Raw genomic sequence first — 18,378 nt, 5'->3', positions numbered from 1 at the left:
TTCTCTGAGGATTGTTTGTACTTTCTCTTCTGTTACCATCTTTATTTTTCTGCTAATGAATAATTGCTAATAACAGTGACTTGCTTCAAATATGGGGGCTTCCCTTGTAGCTCAGTCGGTAAGGGAGGGTTGGATATTTACTGGCAAGGTATGGATCCTCTCATTTGTCTTACAAATCTGTTCAGCAAGACCAGACTATACAATGATCAATGACTAAACATGGTAATATTCTGGAAAGATTTTTGCTTGTCTCCATTTTTAAAATGAGAATTAAAAACATACAGTTATTCTGTTTTTCATAAATTTGTTAGTATATGGCACATTGGAGAGGTTTATTCATGGCTAACAAAGTGGTGAGGAATCATACTTGCCCCCAATGTGGTATGGAAGGACTGTGGATTCAGAATATGTAGTCAGTGGCTCAGATGGTAAAGAATTTGCCTGCAATGCGGGAGACCTTGGTTTGATTCCTGGGTTGGGAAAATCCTCTGGAGGAGAGCATGGCAACCCACTCCAGTATTCTTGCCTGAAGAATCCTCATGAACAGAGGAGCTTGGTGGGCTACAGTCCATGGGTTCACAGAGTCGGACATGGCTGAGCAACTAAGCACATGATATCACTTCTAGGTGAAGTAGTTTGCAATGGCTTTGAGTTGTCACCTAATGGAGGAGAAGTGTTAGTTGCTAAGTCATTTCCAAATCTTTGTGACCCCATGGACTGTAGCCTGCCGGCTCCTCTGCCCGTGGTTTTTCCCAGGCAAGAATACTGGAGTAGGTTACCATTGCTTTCTCCAGGAATCTTCCCAACCAGTGATCGAACCTAGGTCTCTTGCATTGCAGGCGGATTCTTTACCGTCTGAGCCACCAGGGAAGCCCCGCCACTTAATGGAGGAGAGATGAATGTATTTTTTCTTTTTTTTAAATATAAATTTATTTATTTTAATTGGAGGTTAATTACTTCACAATATTAATTTTCTTCCATCTGTTTTTTAAATTTTTTCTTTCCTTTGTTCATTCTCTCATTCAACAATTATCTATTGAATGCCGTCTGTGTTCTAGGTACTGTTCTTCTTGCAGGGTGATAACTTTGGATAATCTTGTATAGTAATAGTTACGTTGGACCTGAGTATGTTTGAAATGGTTAAGAAGGGTATATGCTCTGTAATGACCTACGTGGGAAAAGAAGAGGATATATGTTTATGTCTAACTGATTCACTTTGCTGTACACCTGAAACTAACACAACATTGTAAATCAACAAAACTCCAATAACAATTTTTTTTTTAATGATAAGAAAAGAAAAGGGTATATATGATGGGTAGTAAAAGAGGTAGCATGCTGTAGAGACACATGCACTTTCTGCTCAGTTCAGTTCAGTTGCTCAGTCGTGTCCGACTCTTTGTGACCCCATGAATCGCAGCACGCCAGGCCTCCCTGTTCATCACCATCTCCCGGAGTTGACTCAGACTCATGTCCATCGAGTCCATGATGCCATCCAGCCATCTCATCCTCGGTCATCCCCTTCTCCTACTGCCCCCAATCCCTCCCAGCATCAGAGTCTTTTCCAATGAGTCAACTCTTCGCATGAGGTGGCCAAAGTACTGGAGTTTCAGCTTCAGCATCATTCCCTCCAAAGAAATCCCAGGGTTGATCTCCTTCAGAATGGACTGGTTGGATCTCCTTGCAGTACTTTCTGCTACCTCCCCATATTCCCTTCTTAAAGTATCTGTGTATAGGCCAAGAAGGGTGTTACCCCTACTTCATAGTTATCACAGTCTGTTAAGTCAGAGGTGCCACCTGACCTAGAGTCAACCAGTCCATGGGCTTACCTGAGCAAATGAGATGTCTTCTTCCAGGAACTTGGAATTGCACATGGGAGAAACTGGATTATACAACACTTTTAACTGTCTTGCTTACTGAATGTTTTTCCTGTGTAGAAGTAAGGCAGAAAGAGTGGGGAGCTAAAAAGTGTTCATGGCAAAATGAAGGACCCTGAACTCTTGCTGTTCAGATCTGTACATTTGTTCTCTGATCCACTTAATTGAATTTTTCTTGTATTCTGTGAGATACCCTTCTAAACTAGTAAGTTCCCCCTACCCCGACTTTTTTGGTTTCTGTTACCTACAACCAGCTGATCTCTGATTAGATAATTTTCTAACATAATTTTATTATTTCATAAATTATGGTATGTGGTCCAACCTAGCTGGGTCATCTTGCTCTCAACACTTCCCATTCAGTAATACGTGACTGTTTATGGTTTCCCTCAAAAAAGTTATGTACTTTGACTGGGGCCTTGGCTGTATTGCTCCTGTTGTCTGAAATACTCCTTAGTCTTATCTTCTTGGAGAAGTCATTCTCTTACTGTTTTAATCTCTATGATGATCTTCCTTTCCCCTTCCTTCCTCCTCTTCCCTGACTTCAGCAGAATGAAATGTTTCTTTGTTTCTCATAGCACCCTGTATATTATAGTCCTTATGAACCATGTTTTTGTTTTTTGGTTTTTGGGTTTTTTTTTTACTACATATATGTCCTTTAGCCCATGTCCCTCAAGGATGTGAAATATCTTATTCATCTTAGTCTTTTATATTTAGCACAGGGCCTAACATAGTCGGCATTAAGTAATCTTTGAGTGATCGTTTCTTTAATCATTGAATCTATTAGATATTGCTTTGTAATGAAAAGTAGTGAATCTTGGTGCTCAGTTGAAGCATGTGTCAATGATTAAAATAACATTGTAAAAATAAATATTTGCAGTATTTTGCCAGACTGTACTAATGCCATATGAAGATTTATAAAATGTTATTTTAATTTTGGCAAACCTTACTTACTATAAGTTTATCTTTGAATTTTCATTTTGAAGGGAATGCCAAAACTCAAATTATAAGCCACATTTGCTGGGTTTTCTAATATTTCAGATACAAACTCACTAACTCTCACAAAGTGTCACATGGTGTCTATCTTAAGGCATGTTTTGGCTGAAGTTTATTCAAAACAGATTTGGGTTTAAATTAAACCTAGAAGATTTGTGTTACAAAGCTTTATTTAGCATAGTTGTAGAAAAGCAACTATATTTTAAGGTAATCTCATTGTCCTCAAGGTGACAGTCTATTATTTAAAAATAATTGTGTAGACCTGTCTCTAACCTAATTTAAAAGTTACCATATGAAACAGTTCAGGAAAAAAAATTGCTTATACATCTCAAAAATTCCTTTTATTCTCCTTTTTTGCTTTGGTCCACTTAATTTTGTTATGCTGTTTTAGGCTTTTACCAAAACCGTAATTCAAAAGCACGAGGCTTAGGGCAAAGAGATTTAGTATGTCTTTCTGCATAGTAGAAGAATCACACATTGAACTTCAAGTTGGTCTGTCCCTCATTTTTAATTTGCAGCCCTGAGGATATAGAATATCCACATCTCTACTTTTTTTACTGTAAACCAGTCTTGGACTTGACCCAGCCATGTAGGAGAATACTAATGAAAGAGTCACTGACTACACTGAACATTCATCGATTTATTAAGACAATGGAAGCACCTCTGCTGGTATGTGTCTTATTTAAATATGTTAGATAATTTGTATGTAAAATTTATTGTTTTGATTCATAGATATGCATTTAACTTAGATGAGCTATATCTTTTCCCCTTGAACATATTTATTTCATTTAGGCAGATTTAGGAGTAGTACCTTGTTACAGGTAGGTTAGAGGATAAACTGTGTACTCATAAAATGATATTTTAATGCCTCGAAGTGTTGTTTTGAACAACCCAATATAGCATTGTGTAATTATAATGGTAGTTATAATGAACTGTGGAACTATTCTGTAGTAGTTATAATGAACTGTGACCATTCTAAGATCACAAAGATTACATCATAGGCTAAGAAAAGACCTCTTTTGTGAATGTTTTGATTCCTGTTTTAAAAGTTTATAAATATTTGCATTATAGAATTTTTGGTGTCTCATTTTCCTTAGTGTCAGACTGGAAGAATCTTAGACTCAGTAGGTGATCAACTGACTTCTCTCTGGATGTTTAAAGGGTTGTCCTGAGCATATGTAAAACCTTCAGTAGGCTTTCTCACTCATCATATCCTTTTTACATAAAAATTGTGCATATGTGCTATAAATAATTCAAACAGTGCGGCAAAGTATAAAGAATGAAAAATTTTAAATCCACCAATTCCCATCATTCAGAAATGAACTGTTAGATTCAACCAGTCATCTCTGCGTTCATATAGATACATATAGATAGAGGGATGAATGGATCCATGGACATATATTGCATGAGCTACTTTATAGTAAAAAGCATTATATTTAATCTTATTTGAATTTACTAGAAGAAAAAGAAACTGATAAGGAACTAGAGGAATTATGGAACTTTTGAGAAATTGTTTCATCATTAGAGGGCTGTTTAGGAAATACTGTCTTAAGTGTTGAAATGATTATGAAAAACACTGAGAAGTGAAAGTTATTATTTTAAGAAAACTGCATATTTTCATTTTGGATAATATTGATTTGCTCCTTGGTGTAAAAGATGAGAATATTTCCATCTCAGTTCCTCTTTGCCCTCCAGATTTTTGTTTTGTGTTATTTTACATTGTAAAGGTTATAGTATTTATATTGTGTTCTATAATCATAATTTCCATTTAAAAGAAAAAAACCCTGCTTTCCTATTTAAATAGATTCAGAGCTCATCAGTCCCAGTTCTACTGGCTTCATTCTTGAGTTCTTTATTTTGGTCAGTTTTTATTTGGTTGGATTTTGACTTCAAGCAACTAAGAAAAAACAAAACAGTATATGAGTCTTTTTCCTTTCTGTTCACATGGGAGAGGGAAATATTTATCTTATGTCCTTTGGGAGAAGATCCTCTGATTTTGGTTTGATCTTCCACTTCCCCACAAAGCCCTCATGAGTTCATTATACAGTTCTTCATTATTTCTCTCCATCCTCATTTCCTTTTCTGCCAATGTTGAGATATTAAGAATTCTCAGGATTTTGTCTACTCACCAGTCAACATTATCTATAAACATTAATAAAAATGGAAGCTGGGATTCAGTCTTTTTGATAAACTTTGAATGCATGATCATTGCAGTTACGTGCATTGTTTCACTTCTAAACATATGAAAATAGATGCAGGTTGGAGAATCTCTGTGTTTGTGTGTTAAGCAGATAGGGTTCCTGGACATTTGATTGTTGTAGATACATAGCACAGCTGCATCTTATTATCATGATAGGCTCATTCTCGAAACCCGGCAACTTTGCTGTGAAATTAAGCCTGAGGAGAAGTCATGTGAAAAGAAATTGAGGCCCCTAGCCCACAGCTCTGGAGAAGGTGATGGCACCCCACTCCAGTACTCTTGCCTGGAAGACCCCATGGACGGAGGAGCCTGGTAGGCTAGGGTCCATGGGGTCTCTAAGAGTCAGACACGACTGATGGACTTCATTTTCACTTTTCACTTTCATGCATTGGAAAAGGAAATGGCAACCCACTCCAGTGTTCTTGCCTGGAGAATCCCAGGGACGGGAGAGCCTGGTGGGCTGCCATCTGTGGGGTTGCACAGAGTCAGACATGACTGATGCGACTTAGGAGCAGCAGCAGCAGCAGCAGCAGCCCACAGCTCTGACTGAGCTCATACTAGTCAACAATAGCTTGCTAACTAGTAAATGAGCCATTTTTAAAATGGAACCTTCACCCTCCAGTCAAAATGCTCCACAAATGTAACGTGGGCCAGAGATGAGTTTGTAGACATACAGACAACAGAAATGATTCTTTTATTTTAAGCCATTAGGTTTTGGGGTGCTTTCCTACATACACAATGATAGGGGCTCAGAACACACCCTCAGTCTGTTTCTATGGCATTAACTACTCTTGATTTTTAAATCTGAATTTTCAGGTCAGATTTTTCTTTGAAGTTCCTGTACTGTATATTTTGGAGACAGCAATGCCACCCCACTCTAGTACTCTTGCCTAGAAAATCCCATGGACGGAGGAGCCTGGTAGGCTGCAGTCCATGGGGTCGCTAAGAGTCGGACACGACTGAGCGACTTCACTTTGACTTTTCACTTTCATGCATTGGAGAAGGAAATGGCAACCCACTCCAGTATTCTTGCCTAGAGAATCCCAGGGATGGGGGAGCCCAGTGGGCTGCCATCTCTGAGGTCGCACAGAGTCGGACACGACTGAAGCGACTTAGCAGCAGTCCCATATATTTAACTACTAATTAGATGTCTTTCTCCTAAGCTCTACGTGTCTGACATTGTCTTTTACCATCTGTTCTTGCTCCATTATCTTGGTTGATTTACTGTCCAGTCACTCATGGCAGAAGCCTAGAACATCATTCTCAATTCCTGCATCTCTCTGCATCTGATTTTAGATCTGAAATATCTTCTCGAATTCTTCATTCTAACAGCCAGTGCTTTAATCCAGGTTCAAACAATCCCGGTTTGAATGTTGAGTCTCCTGAACTAGTCCCTCAATTTTATTATCTTCCTCTCTCTTGTGTACTACTTTAGTAATAGGAATTGATCTGGTCTATATTCCTATATTTCCCTCGCTTTAAGTTCATACTCCCTGTTGCTTGCATAGTAATATATTTTAAACACACATATATAATCTTGTTCTGGTAATTTTTGCAGTTCCTAAATGGCTTCAATTATTTACAGAATGAAGGCCTACTTTCTTAGGATATACTTGGTTTTTAATGATCTGGTCCTTTGCACGGAGAAGGCAATGGCACCCCACTCCAGTACTCCTGCCTGGGAAATCCCATGGGTGGAGGAGCCTGGTAGGCTGCAGTCCATGGGGTCGCAAAGAGTCAGACACAACTGAGCGACTTCACTTTCACTTTTCACTTTCATGCATTGAAGAAGGAAATGGCAACCCACTCCAGTGTTCTTGCCTGGAGAATCCCAGGGATGGGGGAGCCTGGTGGGCTACTGTCTATGGGGTCACACAGAGTCGGACACGACTGAAGTGACTTAGCAGCAGGTCCTTTGCAAATTCTCCAGCCTTACTTATCTATTCCTGTTTTCACTTTTTAATATTGAATTGCTTATGGTTCTCCAAATACTCAAAGAAGAAACCAGGCTTTTCAGTTCCTTCAGGCTGTTATACCCATTCAGGTCTAGACAATTCAGTTCTGTGTGATTGTGAGACTGAGGTTTCTACCTTCTCGCTAGCTTATGGCTGGTGTTGCTCTTAGCTCCTATGGTCTGTTCTCAGATTCTGGCCATGTGGCCCTCTCAAAAAAAAATTGGAAGTTTCTCCTTCAAAGCCAGCAGATAATCTTGCTCCATTGTGCTGTGACAGTCTTACATGGTATAATCTAATCAAGGGAATGACTATGCTGTGAGTACCACAAGGAATTAGGATTATGCAAAATGAGTACACCAGAAATTTTGGGAGTCCTCTTAGAATTATGTCTACCATAGCTAAATACAGATTTCTCTCTGGAAACTTTAAGGATTAGAAAAATGGTTTTCTATTATTAGAAAATTTGCAAGAAAGCATCTTTGTGCATATCTGCTTTTATCCCCATGCTGGTTTTACTCAGTGGGCTCTTTCAATCTGGCAGCTCGTGCTCCTTTAGTTGTGGGAAATTTCTGTTTATTTCAGTGATGATTTCTTCCCTTCTGTTTTCTCCCTTCTCTCTTTCTGGGACTCCTGTTTGAATGTTGAGTCTCTTGAACTAGTCCCTCAATTTTATTATCTTTTCCATTTTCCAGCTGTCTTTTGCCGTACTTTCTGGCAGATTTATTCAACTTTAATTTTCATTTTTTGTGGATTCAGTATCTTCTCATCTTTTCGAGCTTATCCGTGGTGGTTTTCTGAACCTTTCTTCTTCCTGAATAATCTGTTTCCTCCATGTTACTTGCCTTTCTGTTTGTTCTGGTCTTTCATGTTAGAGGCTTTCCTCAGATGCTTATTGCTCCTTGTTCATGATTTAGAATATGAAACTAAAGAAGTTGGCTGGAAATTCTGAGACTGTGGATCAGACTTGTTAACTTTGAGCTCCATAGGGTGGTTGGACCTGGGCACCTTTTTGGTGAGCCACAGTGTCAGTAGCTTTAGGCTTTAACTTGTGGTTGTTCAAGATCCCCAGAGAAAGAGCTTCCAGTTTTCTGCTGGAATACAGAAGTCTAGCTGCTAGCTACCAGAAACTGAGCGGGGAGGGGATAGAATGAGTCTCAGCATCTGGTTGCTCAGTCCCTCTGCTTTGAGCATGGTATTCACACTCAGCTATTCCTGCAGTCCCCCCAGATTTCTTCTGGTATGATGCAGGGGTAGTCGCCTAAGCTCATGGAGTTAGGGAAGACGATCTAGAGATCTAACTGCTTCTCCAAAGGTTTTGTCTGTTCTTTCTTACTCTAGAGCCTTCCTGCCATCATTCCCCTTCTACTCCTTTCCCTCTTCCAGAGGCTCCAGGCACTGACAGTTCCGGAGCAGTTTTAGGATTCTGCAGTTAAAGTGAAATTGTTTCTTATCCTTTCCTCCCATGGCTTAGGATTTTGTTGTTCTCTAGCTTCTAAGATGTTGCTGCCTTTACTCTTTTCCCTTCATGTATGTATGTTCATCTGTTTTGAAAAATCCTACTGCTGAAGTTGTCCTGGGATTTCTGAAAGGAGTGAAGTAAGATGTGTGTTCAAGCTGCTGTCAGCTCAGATGTTCCTCATTGTTCTGTAATATGTCATTATATATGTTAAATTCTTATATGGAAGGATCCGTTATGTGTTTTGTTTTCATTTCAAATCTCTCTTTATTCAGCAACACCACAGTTTTATTTATTGCTTTTTTTGGTTTCTCTATGATATCCTTATTCTTTATGGTTGTAAATATCTGTATAACTACTTGTAGAATTTGTTAGTTTCATGTTAGTTTAAATTATATAGGTACATGGCAGCATGAAACTTAGAAAACCATGAGACCATTTTTGTTAATTGTGGATTTATTTCACAGACTTGTTTTTTCACTTATTATTAGCAGGGTTTAAATCCAAATGTTGGAACATTATTATCACATAGTGAAGACGTTTTGTTCTTTTTCTAAATGAAGACTGAAGTTGCTGGAGATCCTAGACAAGTTTCAACTGTTCATCTACAACTAGGATTACCACTGGTTTTTATTGTTGGTCAACAAGCTACTTATGAAGCTGATAGAACAACTGCAGAATGGGTTGCTTGGCGTCTTCTGGGAAAAGCTGGAGTTCTACTTTTGTTAAGGTATTTTAAACGTGGAATGGTATATTCTCTATTTAGCAAGACCTTAATATTTTTCTTGGTAATGTGTTCACTGGTAAATAAATTCAAATCTCTGATAGATTCTAATATAGTTAAGAGCCAGTTGCTGAGTTTAAGTCTCTAATTATCAGCTTGATTAATATTTAGACCTTTAAACTTTACTAAATGAAGGTGTAGATTAAGATAGAGTATAGAAAACCTGGTCTGTATTTACATGAAAAATTTCTCAGACTCACTAAATTGTAATCTTTTTTCATAAACATTTTTAGTATAAAATTTTCAGTTCAATTTTAGATTGACCTCCTGGATGGCAACATATAACATTTATTTCCATTTTGATAAAGGGACTCTTCAGAAGTGGACATTCCTCAGGATACTAATGTTATCGTCAGAAGAGCAGAAGAGGTTGGTCATTTCCTATATTGGTCTACAACGTGTGCTTATTTAAAAGAGGTTAATACACATGGTCCTAAAGTAACATATGCTTATTACAGGAAAAATCTATGAATTGCCACTATTCAGAGATAACTGTTGTTAATATTTTCAACTGTTGTGTGTTATTTTCATTTGTTAATCTTTTTCCATGTATGTTTGTATATTTATATAAATATATGTATATCTGCTGCTGCTGCTGCTGCTGCTAAGTCACTTCAGTCGTGTCCAACTCTGTGCGACTCCAGAGACGGCAGCCCACCAGGCTCCCCCGTCCCTGGGATTCTCCAGGCAAGAACACTGGAGTGGGTTGCCATTTCCTTCTCCAATGCATGAAAGTAAAAAGTGAAAGTGAAGTCACTCAGTTGTGTCTGACTCTTAGTGACCCCATGGACTGCAGCCCACCAGGCTCCTCCGTCCATGGGATTTTCCAGGCAAGAGGACTGGAGTGGGGTGCCATTGCCTTCTCCGATATGTATATCTACAAATGCATATTTTTAAAGAAATTTAGGTTCATGCTATATACATTCTACCTTTCACATACAGTTATATTTCATTACTTGGTATTGTGCTGTGATGCCTGCCTTTAAACACTGTTTTGGGCATCACTGATTTATTTCCCTTTGCTAAATTTCTAGAAGTAAATTTTGTTAAAAGAGATTTTTCTTTTTCAGAGCTCGGGCCTTTAACCACTTTAATTAATCTTTTTTGTGATTTAAAAATTTTATAGATTATACTTCATTTAAACTTATTATAAACTACTGGCTGTATTCCTTATGCTGTACAATATATCCTTGTGACTTATTTATTTTATTCATGGTAATTTGTACCTCCTAATCCCCTCCCCCATTCCCTCTTTCTACTGGTAACCATTAGTTTGTATTCTATATCTGTGAGTCTGTTTCTGCTTTGTTATATTCATTAATTTGTTTTATGTTTTAAATTCCACATATAAGTGGTAATGTACAGCATTTGTCTTTTTCTGCCTGACTTATTTCATCGAGCACAATATCCTCCAGGTCCATCTGTGTTATTGGAAATGACAAAATTTCACTCTTTTTTTTATGGCAGAGTGATATTTCATCGCGTGTGTATGCCACATCTTTGCCCACTTGTCTGTTCATAGACTCTTGGGTTGCTTCCATATCTTGGCTATTGTAAATAATGCTACTGTGAAGACTGGAGTGCATATATCTTTTCAGATTAGTGTTTTTGTTTTCTTTGGATTCTACTATTTTACTTTTCATGTGTGAAGTTAATTGATTTTCATATATTTTTTTTCCTGAATGTGATTTTTCTTTCTTTTCTTCCATGGGAAGGCATTTTATTTTATACATAGCAGTGTGTACATGTCAATGGGAATTTTAAAGATTTTTAAAATATGCAGTCAAATTTCCTTCCAGAAATATTATTTTACCAGAAGGATTTAGAATTCCTTGTTCTTCATACATCTTTGCCAGTACTGAGTAGTAATCTTTAAAAAAAATTATTTCTATACACAAAAAAAGTTTCCATATTAATTTGCATGTCTTTGATAACTTTGACTAGTGAGATCACCTGTATTTCCTTTGTAAATTTCTTAAATTTTTGAATTTCTTAAATTCTTAAAAATTTCCTTAGATTTTTCTTAATTAAGAACTCTTCAGAATATCTTCTAAATATTTTAAACATATGCTAAAAAATTGTTGATATGTTTACAAATGGTCAGATAGTTTAAACTTAAATTCTCTTGCATAAGTCTATGGTATGAGTACTGGATTCAGATATCAAGATTGCTGGGAGAAATATCAATAACCTCAGATAAGCAGATGACACCACCCTTATGCCAGAAAGTGAAGAGGAACTAAAAAAGAGCCTCCCGATGAAAGTGAAAGAGGAGAGTGAAAAAGCTGGCCTAAAACTCAACATTCAAAAAACTAAGATCATGGCCTCTGGTCCCATCACTCCATGGCAAATAGATGGGGAAACAATGGAAACAGTGAGAGACTTTATTGGGGGGCTCCAAAATCACTGCAGATGGTGACTACAGCCATGAAATTAAAAGACGCTTGCTCCTTGGAAGAAAAGCCATGACCAACCTAGACAGCATATTAGAAAGCAGAGACATTACTTTGCTGACAGAGGTCCATCTGGTCAAAGCTATGGTTTTTCCAGTAGTCATGTATGGATGTGAGAGTTGAACTGTGAAGAAGGCTGAGCACCGAAGAATTGATGCTTTTGAACTGTGGTGTTGGAGAAGACTCTTGAGTCCCTTGAACTGCAAGGAGATCAATCCTAAAGGAAATCAGTCCTGAATATTCATTGAAAGGGCTGATGCTGAGCTGAAACTCCAATACTTTGACCACCTGATGCAAAGAACTGACTCATTGGAAAAGACCCTGATGCTGGGAAAGATTGAAGGCAGGAGGAGAAGGGGACAACAGAAGATGAGATGGTTGGATGGCATCACTGACTTGATGGACATGAGTTTGAGTAAACTCTGGGAGTTGGTGATGGACAAGGAAGCCTGGCATGCTGCAGTCCATGGGGTCACAAAGAGTCGGACACGACTGAACAACTGAACTGAACTGACTGATGAGTACTGAGTTAAAGAGTCAGAAGACTTGACTCCGTTCCTGCTTGTTCTGGGCCCAGATAACTGAATTAACTTCTTCCAGCTCAGTTTTCTCATTTGTGAAATAGTTATAAAACCTCTCCTTCTAACTTATATTTTATAAGACCAAATAGTAAAATACTTTGAGAACTGTAATACTGTTCAAATATGTATACTATGAGGTCATTATACTTTGCTTTTAGACCAGGTAATCGAAAAAATACTTACTGAAGCTATTTTTTTTTTTTTTTACAATTAGATAAAGGATTCCAAAATAGGACTTACTTTGTTATTGGGGAAAAGGTTTTATAGAAGAATTAAAGTTCATGCTGTTTTCCCAGTACATATGAAAGTTATGTTTATACTATGCTGTAGTCTAAGTGTGCAATAGCATTATGTCTAAAAAAATTAATGTATGTACCTTTAGTTAAAAAATAGTTACTGCTAAAAAATGCTAACCGTCATTTGAGCTTCTAGTGAGTTGTAATATTTTTGCTCATGGAGGGCCCTGCCTTGATGTTGATGGCTGCTGAGTGATCAAGACAGTAGTTGCTGAAGGTTGAGGTAGCTGTGGCAATTTCTTAAAATAAGACAAAAATGAAGTTTGCCACATTGATTGACTGTTCCTTTCACAAATGATTTCTCTGTAGTATGCAATGCTGCTTGGTAGAATTTTACCCACAGTAGAACTTCTTTCAAAATTGGAATCAATCTCCTCAGACTCTGCTGCTGCTCTATCAACTAAGTTTTTGTAAGATTCTCAGTCTTTTGTTCTCATATCAACGATCTTTAGAGCTGCTTCACAGAAGTAGATTCCATCCCCAGAAACCACTTTCTTTGCTCATCCATAAGAAACAACTCCTCATCCGTGCAAGTTTGATTGTGAGATTGTAGCAGGGTTAATTACTAAAATAATCTAGTGGCCTAAAATTTCATGTTTTAAAAAAGTTTTGGTTGAGCCTTAGTGTAAGAAATTTTAATGGAATAATTTCAATGGAATATAATTTGGTATTAAAATACCTGGGGCCAGGTATTATTTTTATGTTTATGGCTAAACAGTCAATTGAACTTTGTAGTGGAATTATTTATTTATTTTTATTAAATTACTTTCCCCCCCCCTTCTTTTTGGCCATGCCACACAACTTGTGGGATCTAAATTCCCCAACCAGGGATTGAACCCAGGCCAGGGCAGTGAAAGCCCCAATCCTAACTGCTAGGCCTCCAGGGGCCTCTCTAGTGGAGTTATTTAGGATTAAGTATTATTTTGAGTGGTGGTGGTGATTTGGTCACTAAGTCATGTAAAATATCAAAAGAATTTTGGTGCTTTTTGCAATAAAATTGCATATATTTGTATCTTGTATTGAGGTAGGACTTACTGTTAAAATACTTAAGATTTCAGCAGAATGTAACTGTGACAAGAAGCAAATGAGACTTTCAGTTCCGTGTTTTGCCTTCTTTTCTAGTAGCATGCACTATCTTTCTATAATGTTTAGATACTTTTAATATTGTGGAGTTAATTTCCCATTTTTATTTTTAAATATTAAAATTGAAATTCACAAGTTTAATTTCTTTTTAGTGTCAAACAAGTAAAATATATTAAAGTGGTTCATTATATTCTAGTCATATCTTTTAAAATTAATGTATTTCTAGGACACGCAAGTGGAATTTTTGGCATTAAGTCATATTGATTTAATAGTATTCCATCTGGAAAGTACCATGAACATTGAGGAAATGGTCAAATATGAAGACATGGAAGAGCTAAATATAGGTAATGTGTTTTTTTGATGCTCATGTTCCCCTCCCATTTCTGCCCAGCATCCTTAAGGTCAGTGAAATTTCAGTGAATTAACTTTCACATTCAAGAATATGAAGAGACCTGAAGAAATTAATTTTGAATCACATTTTAGCAAGTTGATTAAGTGAAAAGATACAAAGATGCTCTATTTTGCTTAGTGTGATACCTTTCATTGTTATATATCAGGCTTCTCTCTTTCTGCCTGTGCCTTTATCCTCCAGATCAGTTCTTTCAGTGCTACTGGTCTATTCCATGTTTAAAAAGGACCCAGGAGCCACAATATAATATTTATTTTTGTTATTCCTATTAGGGTATGAAATTCTGATGAAAATAGTTATATATTTGTAGTTGTAAATGAATCCACTTGTTAACAGTAAAAGGAGTAAACTTTGATAACATTTTTATACTTATTTTTAACGTTATTTTTAATAACGTTAAAAATAATTGTTGTTTTAACATTTAAACATTTAACATTAATATTTTAACGTTAAATTAATTTTAACATAATGTCAAAATAATTTTAACATTAATTTTAACAGAATTTTGCCAATTCTGTTTTTCTTTTTATTGTTCTATCGCTTACGTTTTGAAGTATTCTGTAGTTTTCAAGGCTATTTCCCATACGTTATTTACTTTGATTGTTATCCTCTGAGTTAGCTGAGGTCGCCTTCATTGTAGATGAAGAGTCTGTGTTTTGGCAGAGTTAACTGATCTGCACAAAGCCACAAATGGCATGTGGAGCATTCTGACTTGAAATTTCATTTATGACCATTATCATTCCTGATACTTCTTTATAACATATCCTATTGTGAAATTGCTCATTTGCTTTTCTCCCTTCTGTACTGGTCTATTATAAACTTCTAAGGCAGGGATTATGTCTTGTGCATTTGCTAAATGTATCCTGTTTAGTAAATTATTGAATTTTTATCACGAGTCCTGTTGAGTAAATACTTTTTATGTAGTCCTGTTGTTACGAGTCCCAGGAAGGAAGGAATTTGCATATTCTTTTCATGAGATCTGTTTATTATGAAGATCAAAATCTGTATTATAAATTTAGTAAGGCCTCTGAGCTTTAACTGATATATGGCCAGCTTCATGGTTTGAGCACTGCTCTCGTTTTCTGGTATACAGAGGTTAGAACTGCTAATGGTTTAAGGCGGAGTTCTTCTCCATAGCATCATCATTATTCAGGCAGGTCTGTGTTCTGGTCTCGTGCTCCTTGCTTTGTTCCTATCATCTTTCATATATTCAAACTTTCAAAGTCACAGGAATCATCCAGGTGTCAGTTTAACAGGATTCCTGTCCTCAGTGGAAGTTGCCTTTTTCAAAATTTTGTTGCCGTGTCTCATTTTACTCAATGGCTCTCTGGCTTCAGCTTGCCCTCTGGTGCTGCCTTCTCATTTTTTCTCTCTCCTGTCTTTGCTTCTCAGCCCAGTTCTTATGTTTTGGGGGTGGGGGGTGTTTGGTCTTAATTTCCTATGTTTGTAATCCATATTGACTCATAATATAGAATGATGTTGTGCCCAAATACACAATTGCCCTCTTATTTTCATTCCTTCTCATTAATTAGGAAAGATAGATGAGGCTTGGAAGGAGTTTGTTACCATGTAAAAGTGGAATATACAGAAAAATGCTCTTCAAAGGAAATGAACACACAATGAGTCAGAATTAAATGAACTCAGTTCTACAAAAAGAGTATGAAAAAAACTTATGTGACTAAAAAGAATATATATACCTGTCGATAAGTAGGTAAAATGTAGCGCTGAGGAGTGAATATATTTAAAAACTAAAGTGGCTTATTAAGAGAATGGGAAAGCAGAAAGGTGTTACAACAAGGTAAGAGAAGAAAGGATGGATTAGGAAATAAGAGTGGACTGGCAGGAAAGTGAAAAAATACTATAAATGAGAAAATTGGCCTTTATTAATTTAGATATTGAGGGCATAACTTCTAGTATCATAGAATGTGATATTTGAAAGTATCTTAAAATTAATAGTGTAAGTCTTATGGTTCACAGCTTTGAACACTGAAACTCCTAGAGTTATGTAATTGACTAGAGTCACACAGCTAAAAATTGCTGATGTGATACTAATCTAGATCTAGTCTTTTATGGTATTGGAAATCATATGGAAAATAATAGCTTAGTTTTCTGAATGCATTGTCTTTCTCACTTCCTTACTTTTTAATATGTTATTACAGAGAATTATAAATGTATCATAAAATAGGATAATAGAACAAACCTCCAGATAACCATTTCCTGGCCTCACCCAACTACCATCAGTCAGTGGCTAATCCTGTTACAATCATAGCCCTTTACTTACTATTTTTCACCTAATTCCAAACATATAAATTCATCCATAAATATTTCCCTGTATTTCAGACATGTAAGGATTCTTTTAAAATTAGCATAATGCTATTACTACATCTAAATGGTTCAGTTCAGTTCAGTCACTCAGTCGTGTCTGACTCTTTGTGACCCCATGAATTGCAGCATGCCAGGCCTCCCTGTCCATCACCAACTCCCAGAGTTCACCCACACCCACGTCCATAGAGTCGGTGATGCCATCCAGCCATCTCATCCTCTGTCGTCCCCTTTTTCTCCTGCCCCCAATCCCTCCCAACATCAGAGTCTTTTCCAGTGAGTCAACTCTTCGCATGAAGTGGCCAAAGTACTGGAGTTTCAGCTTTAGCATCATTCCTTCCAAAGAATACCCAGGACTGATCTCCTTTAGAGTGGACTGCTTGGATCTCCTCAAGGGACTCTCAAGAGTCTTCTGCAACACCATAGTTCAAAAGCATCAATTCTTCGGCACTCAGCTTTCTTCACAGTCCAGCTCTCACATCCATACATGTCCACTGGAGAAACCATAGCCTTGACTAGACGGACCTTTGTTGGCAAAGTAATGTCTCTGCTTTTGAATATGCTATCTAGGTTGGTCATAACTTTCCCTCCAAGGAGTAAGTGTCTTTTAATTTCATGGCTGCAGTCACCATCTGCAGTGATTTTGGATAAGAATTGTTACTATCAGATGCTTGGTCGACATTCAGAGTTCCAGTTTCATCATGCTTTTTCATGCCACTGTTGCTTTGTACATGCTGTTCATGTTACTCTTATTCCTCTGCTGCCTCCTTAAGTTTCATTTTTCTTTTAATAATGTTCAGCTAGTGTCAGCTTCTAGGAAGCTTTAATTGTCTCTAATCAAGTTAGATGTTCCTCCAGTGTTACCATATGATCTGTACAAACTTCCAACAGGACATTTGTGAATTCAGAATATGTGTGTGTATGTGTGTTTACTACATATTTTAATGGATAGATGAATGAATGGGTGGGTGGGTCTGTCTGTCTTAATGAAAAGGTTTTTTTTTTAGGTTTAATTGATATGTAACATTATATTAGTTTTAGTTGTATACCATAATGATTCAATATTTCTATATATTGTGGTTAATGAAAAGATTTTTACATATTCAGAATCTACCCATAACTCAATATACATAGAATAAAATCAAAATTTCTTGGTTTATATGGCCTCTTATGGCTTTCCATGTGGTACTAGTGGTAAAGAACCTGCTTGCCAATGCAGGAGAAGGAGACATAAGAGATGCGGGTTCAATCCCGGATCGGGAAGATCCCCTGGAGGAGGAAATGGCAACCCACTCCTGTATTCTTGCCTGGAGAATCCCATAGACAGAGGAGCCTGGCAGGCTACATACAGTCCGTGGGGTCACAAAGAATTGAACACAACTGAGTGACTGCTGCTGCTGCTAAGTCGCTTCAGTCGTGTCCGACTCTGTGCGACCCCATAGATGGCAGCCCATTAGGCCCCACCATTCCTGGGATTCTCCAGGCAAGAATACTGGAGTGGGTTGCCATTTCCTTCTCCAATGCATGAAAGTGGAAAGTGAAAGTGAAGTCGCCAGTCATGTCTGACTCTTAGAAACCCCATGGACTGCAACCTACCAGGCTCCTCCATCCATGGGATTTTCCAGGCAAGAGTACTGGAGTGGGGTGCCACTGCCTTCTCTGAACTGAGTGACTGGTTCCAAATAGGAAAAGGAGTCCATCAAGGCTGTATATTGTCACCCTGCTTATTTAACTTCTATGCAGAGTACATCATGGGAAATGCTGGGCTGGAGGAAGCACAAGCTGGAATCAAGATTCGGCCAGGAGAGAGATCAGTAACCTCAGATACACAGATGACACCACCCTTATGGCAGAAAGTGAAGAGCAACTAAAGAGCCTCTTGATGAAAGTGAAAGAGGAGAGTGAAAAAGTTGGCTTAAAGCTCAACATTCAGAAAACGAAGATCATGGCATTCGGTCCTATCACTTCATGG

General features: G+C 37.5%; 1 protein-coding gene across 1 annotated transcript in view; it reads left to right on the top strand.

Moving 5' to 3' along the window:
* Positions 1–18,378, top strand: part of TXNDC16 (thioredoxin domain containing 16) — an 86,116-nt gene that overhangs the window by 32,575 nt on the left and 35,163 nt on the right. The window contains exons 7-10 of the mRNA XM_068966264.1: positions 3,386–3,536; positions 9,042–9,208; positions 9,571–9,631; positions 13,902–14,019. Coding sequence (XP_068822365.1) covers positions 3,386–3,536; positions 9,042–9,208; positions 9,571–9,631; positions 13,902–14,019 — 497 coding nt within the window. The remainder of the gene's footprint in view (positions 1–3,385; positions 3,537–9,041; positions 9,209–9,570; positions 9,632–13,901; positions 14,020–18,378) is intronic.

Source organism: Capricornis sumatraensis, chromosome 2 (genome assembly GCF_032405125.1).
Source record: "Capricornis sumatraensis isolate serow.1 chromosome 2, serow.2, whole genome shotgun sequence".
In the NCBI taxonomy this organism is placed as follows: domain Eukaryota; kingdom Metazoa; phylum Chordata; class Mammalia; order Artiodactyla; family Bovidae; genus Capricornis; species Capricornis sumatraensis.
This window is presented reverse-complemented; position numbering and strand designations above follow the sequence as displayed.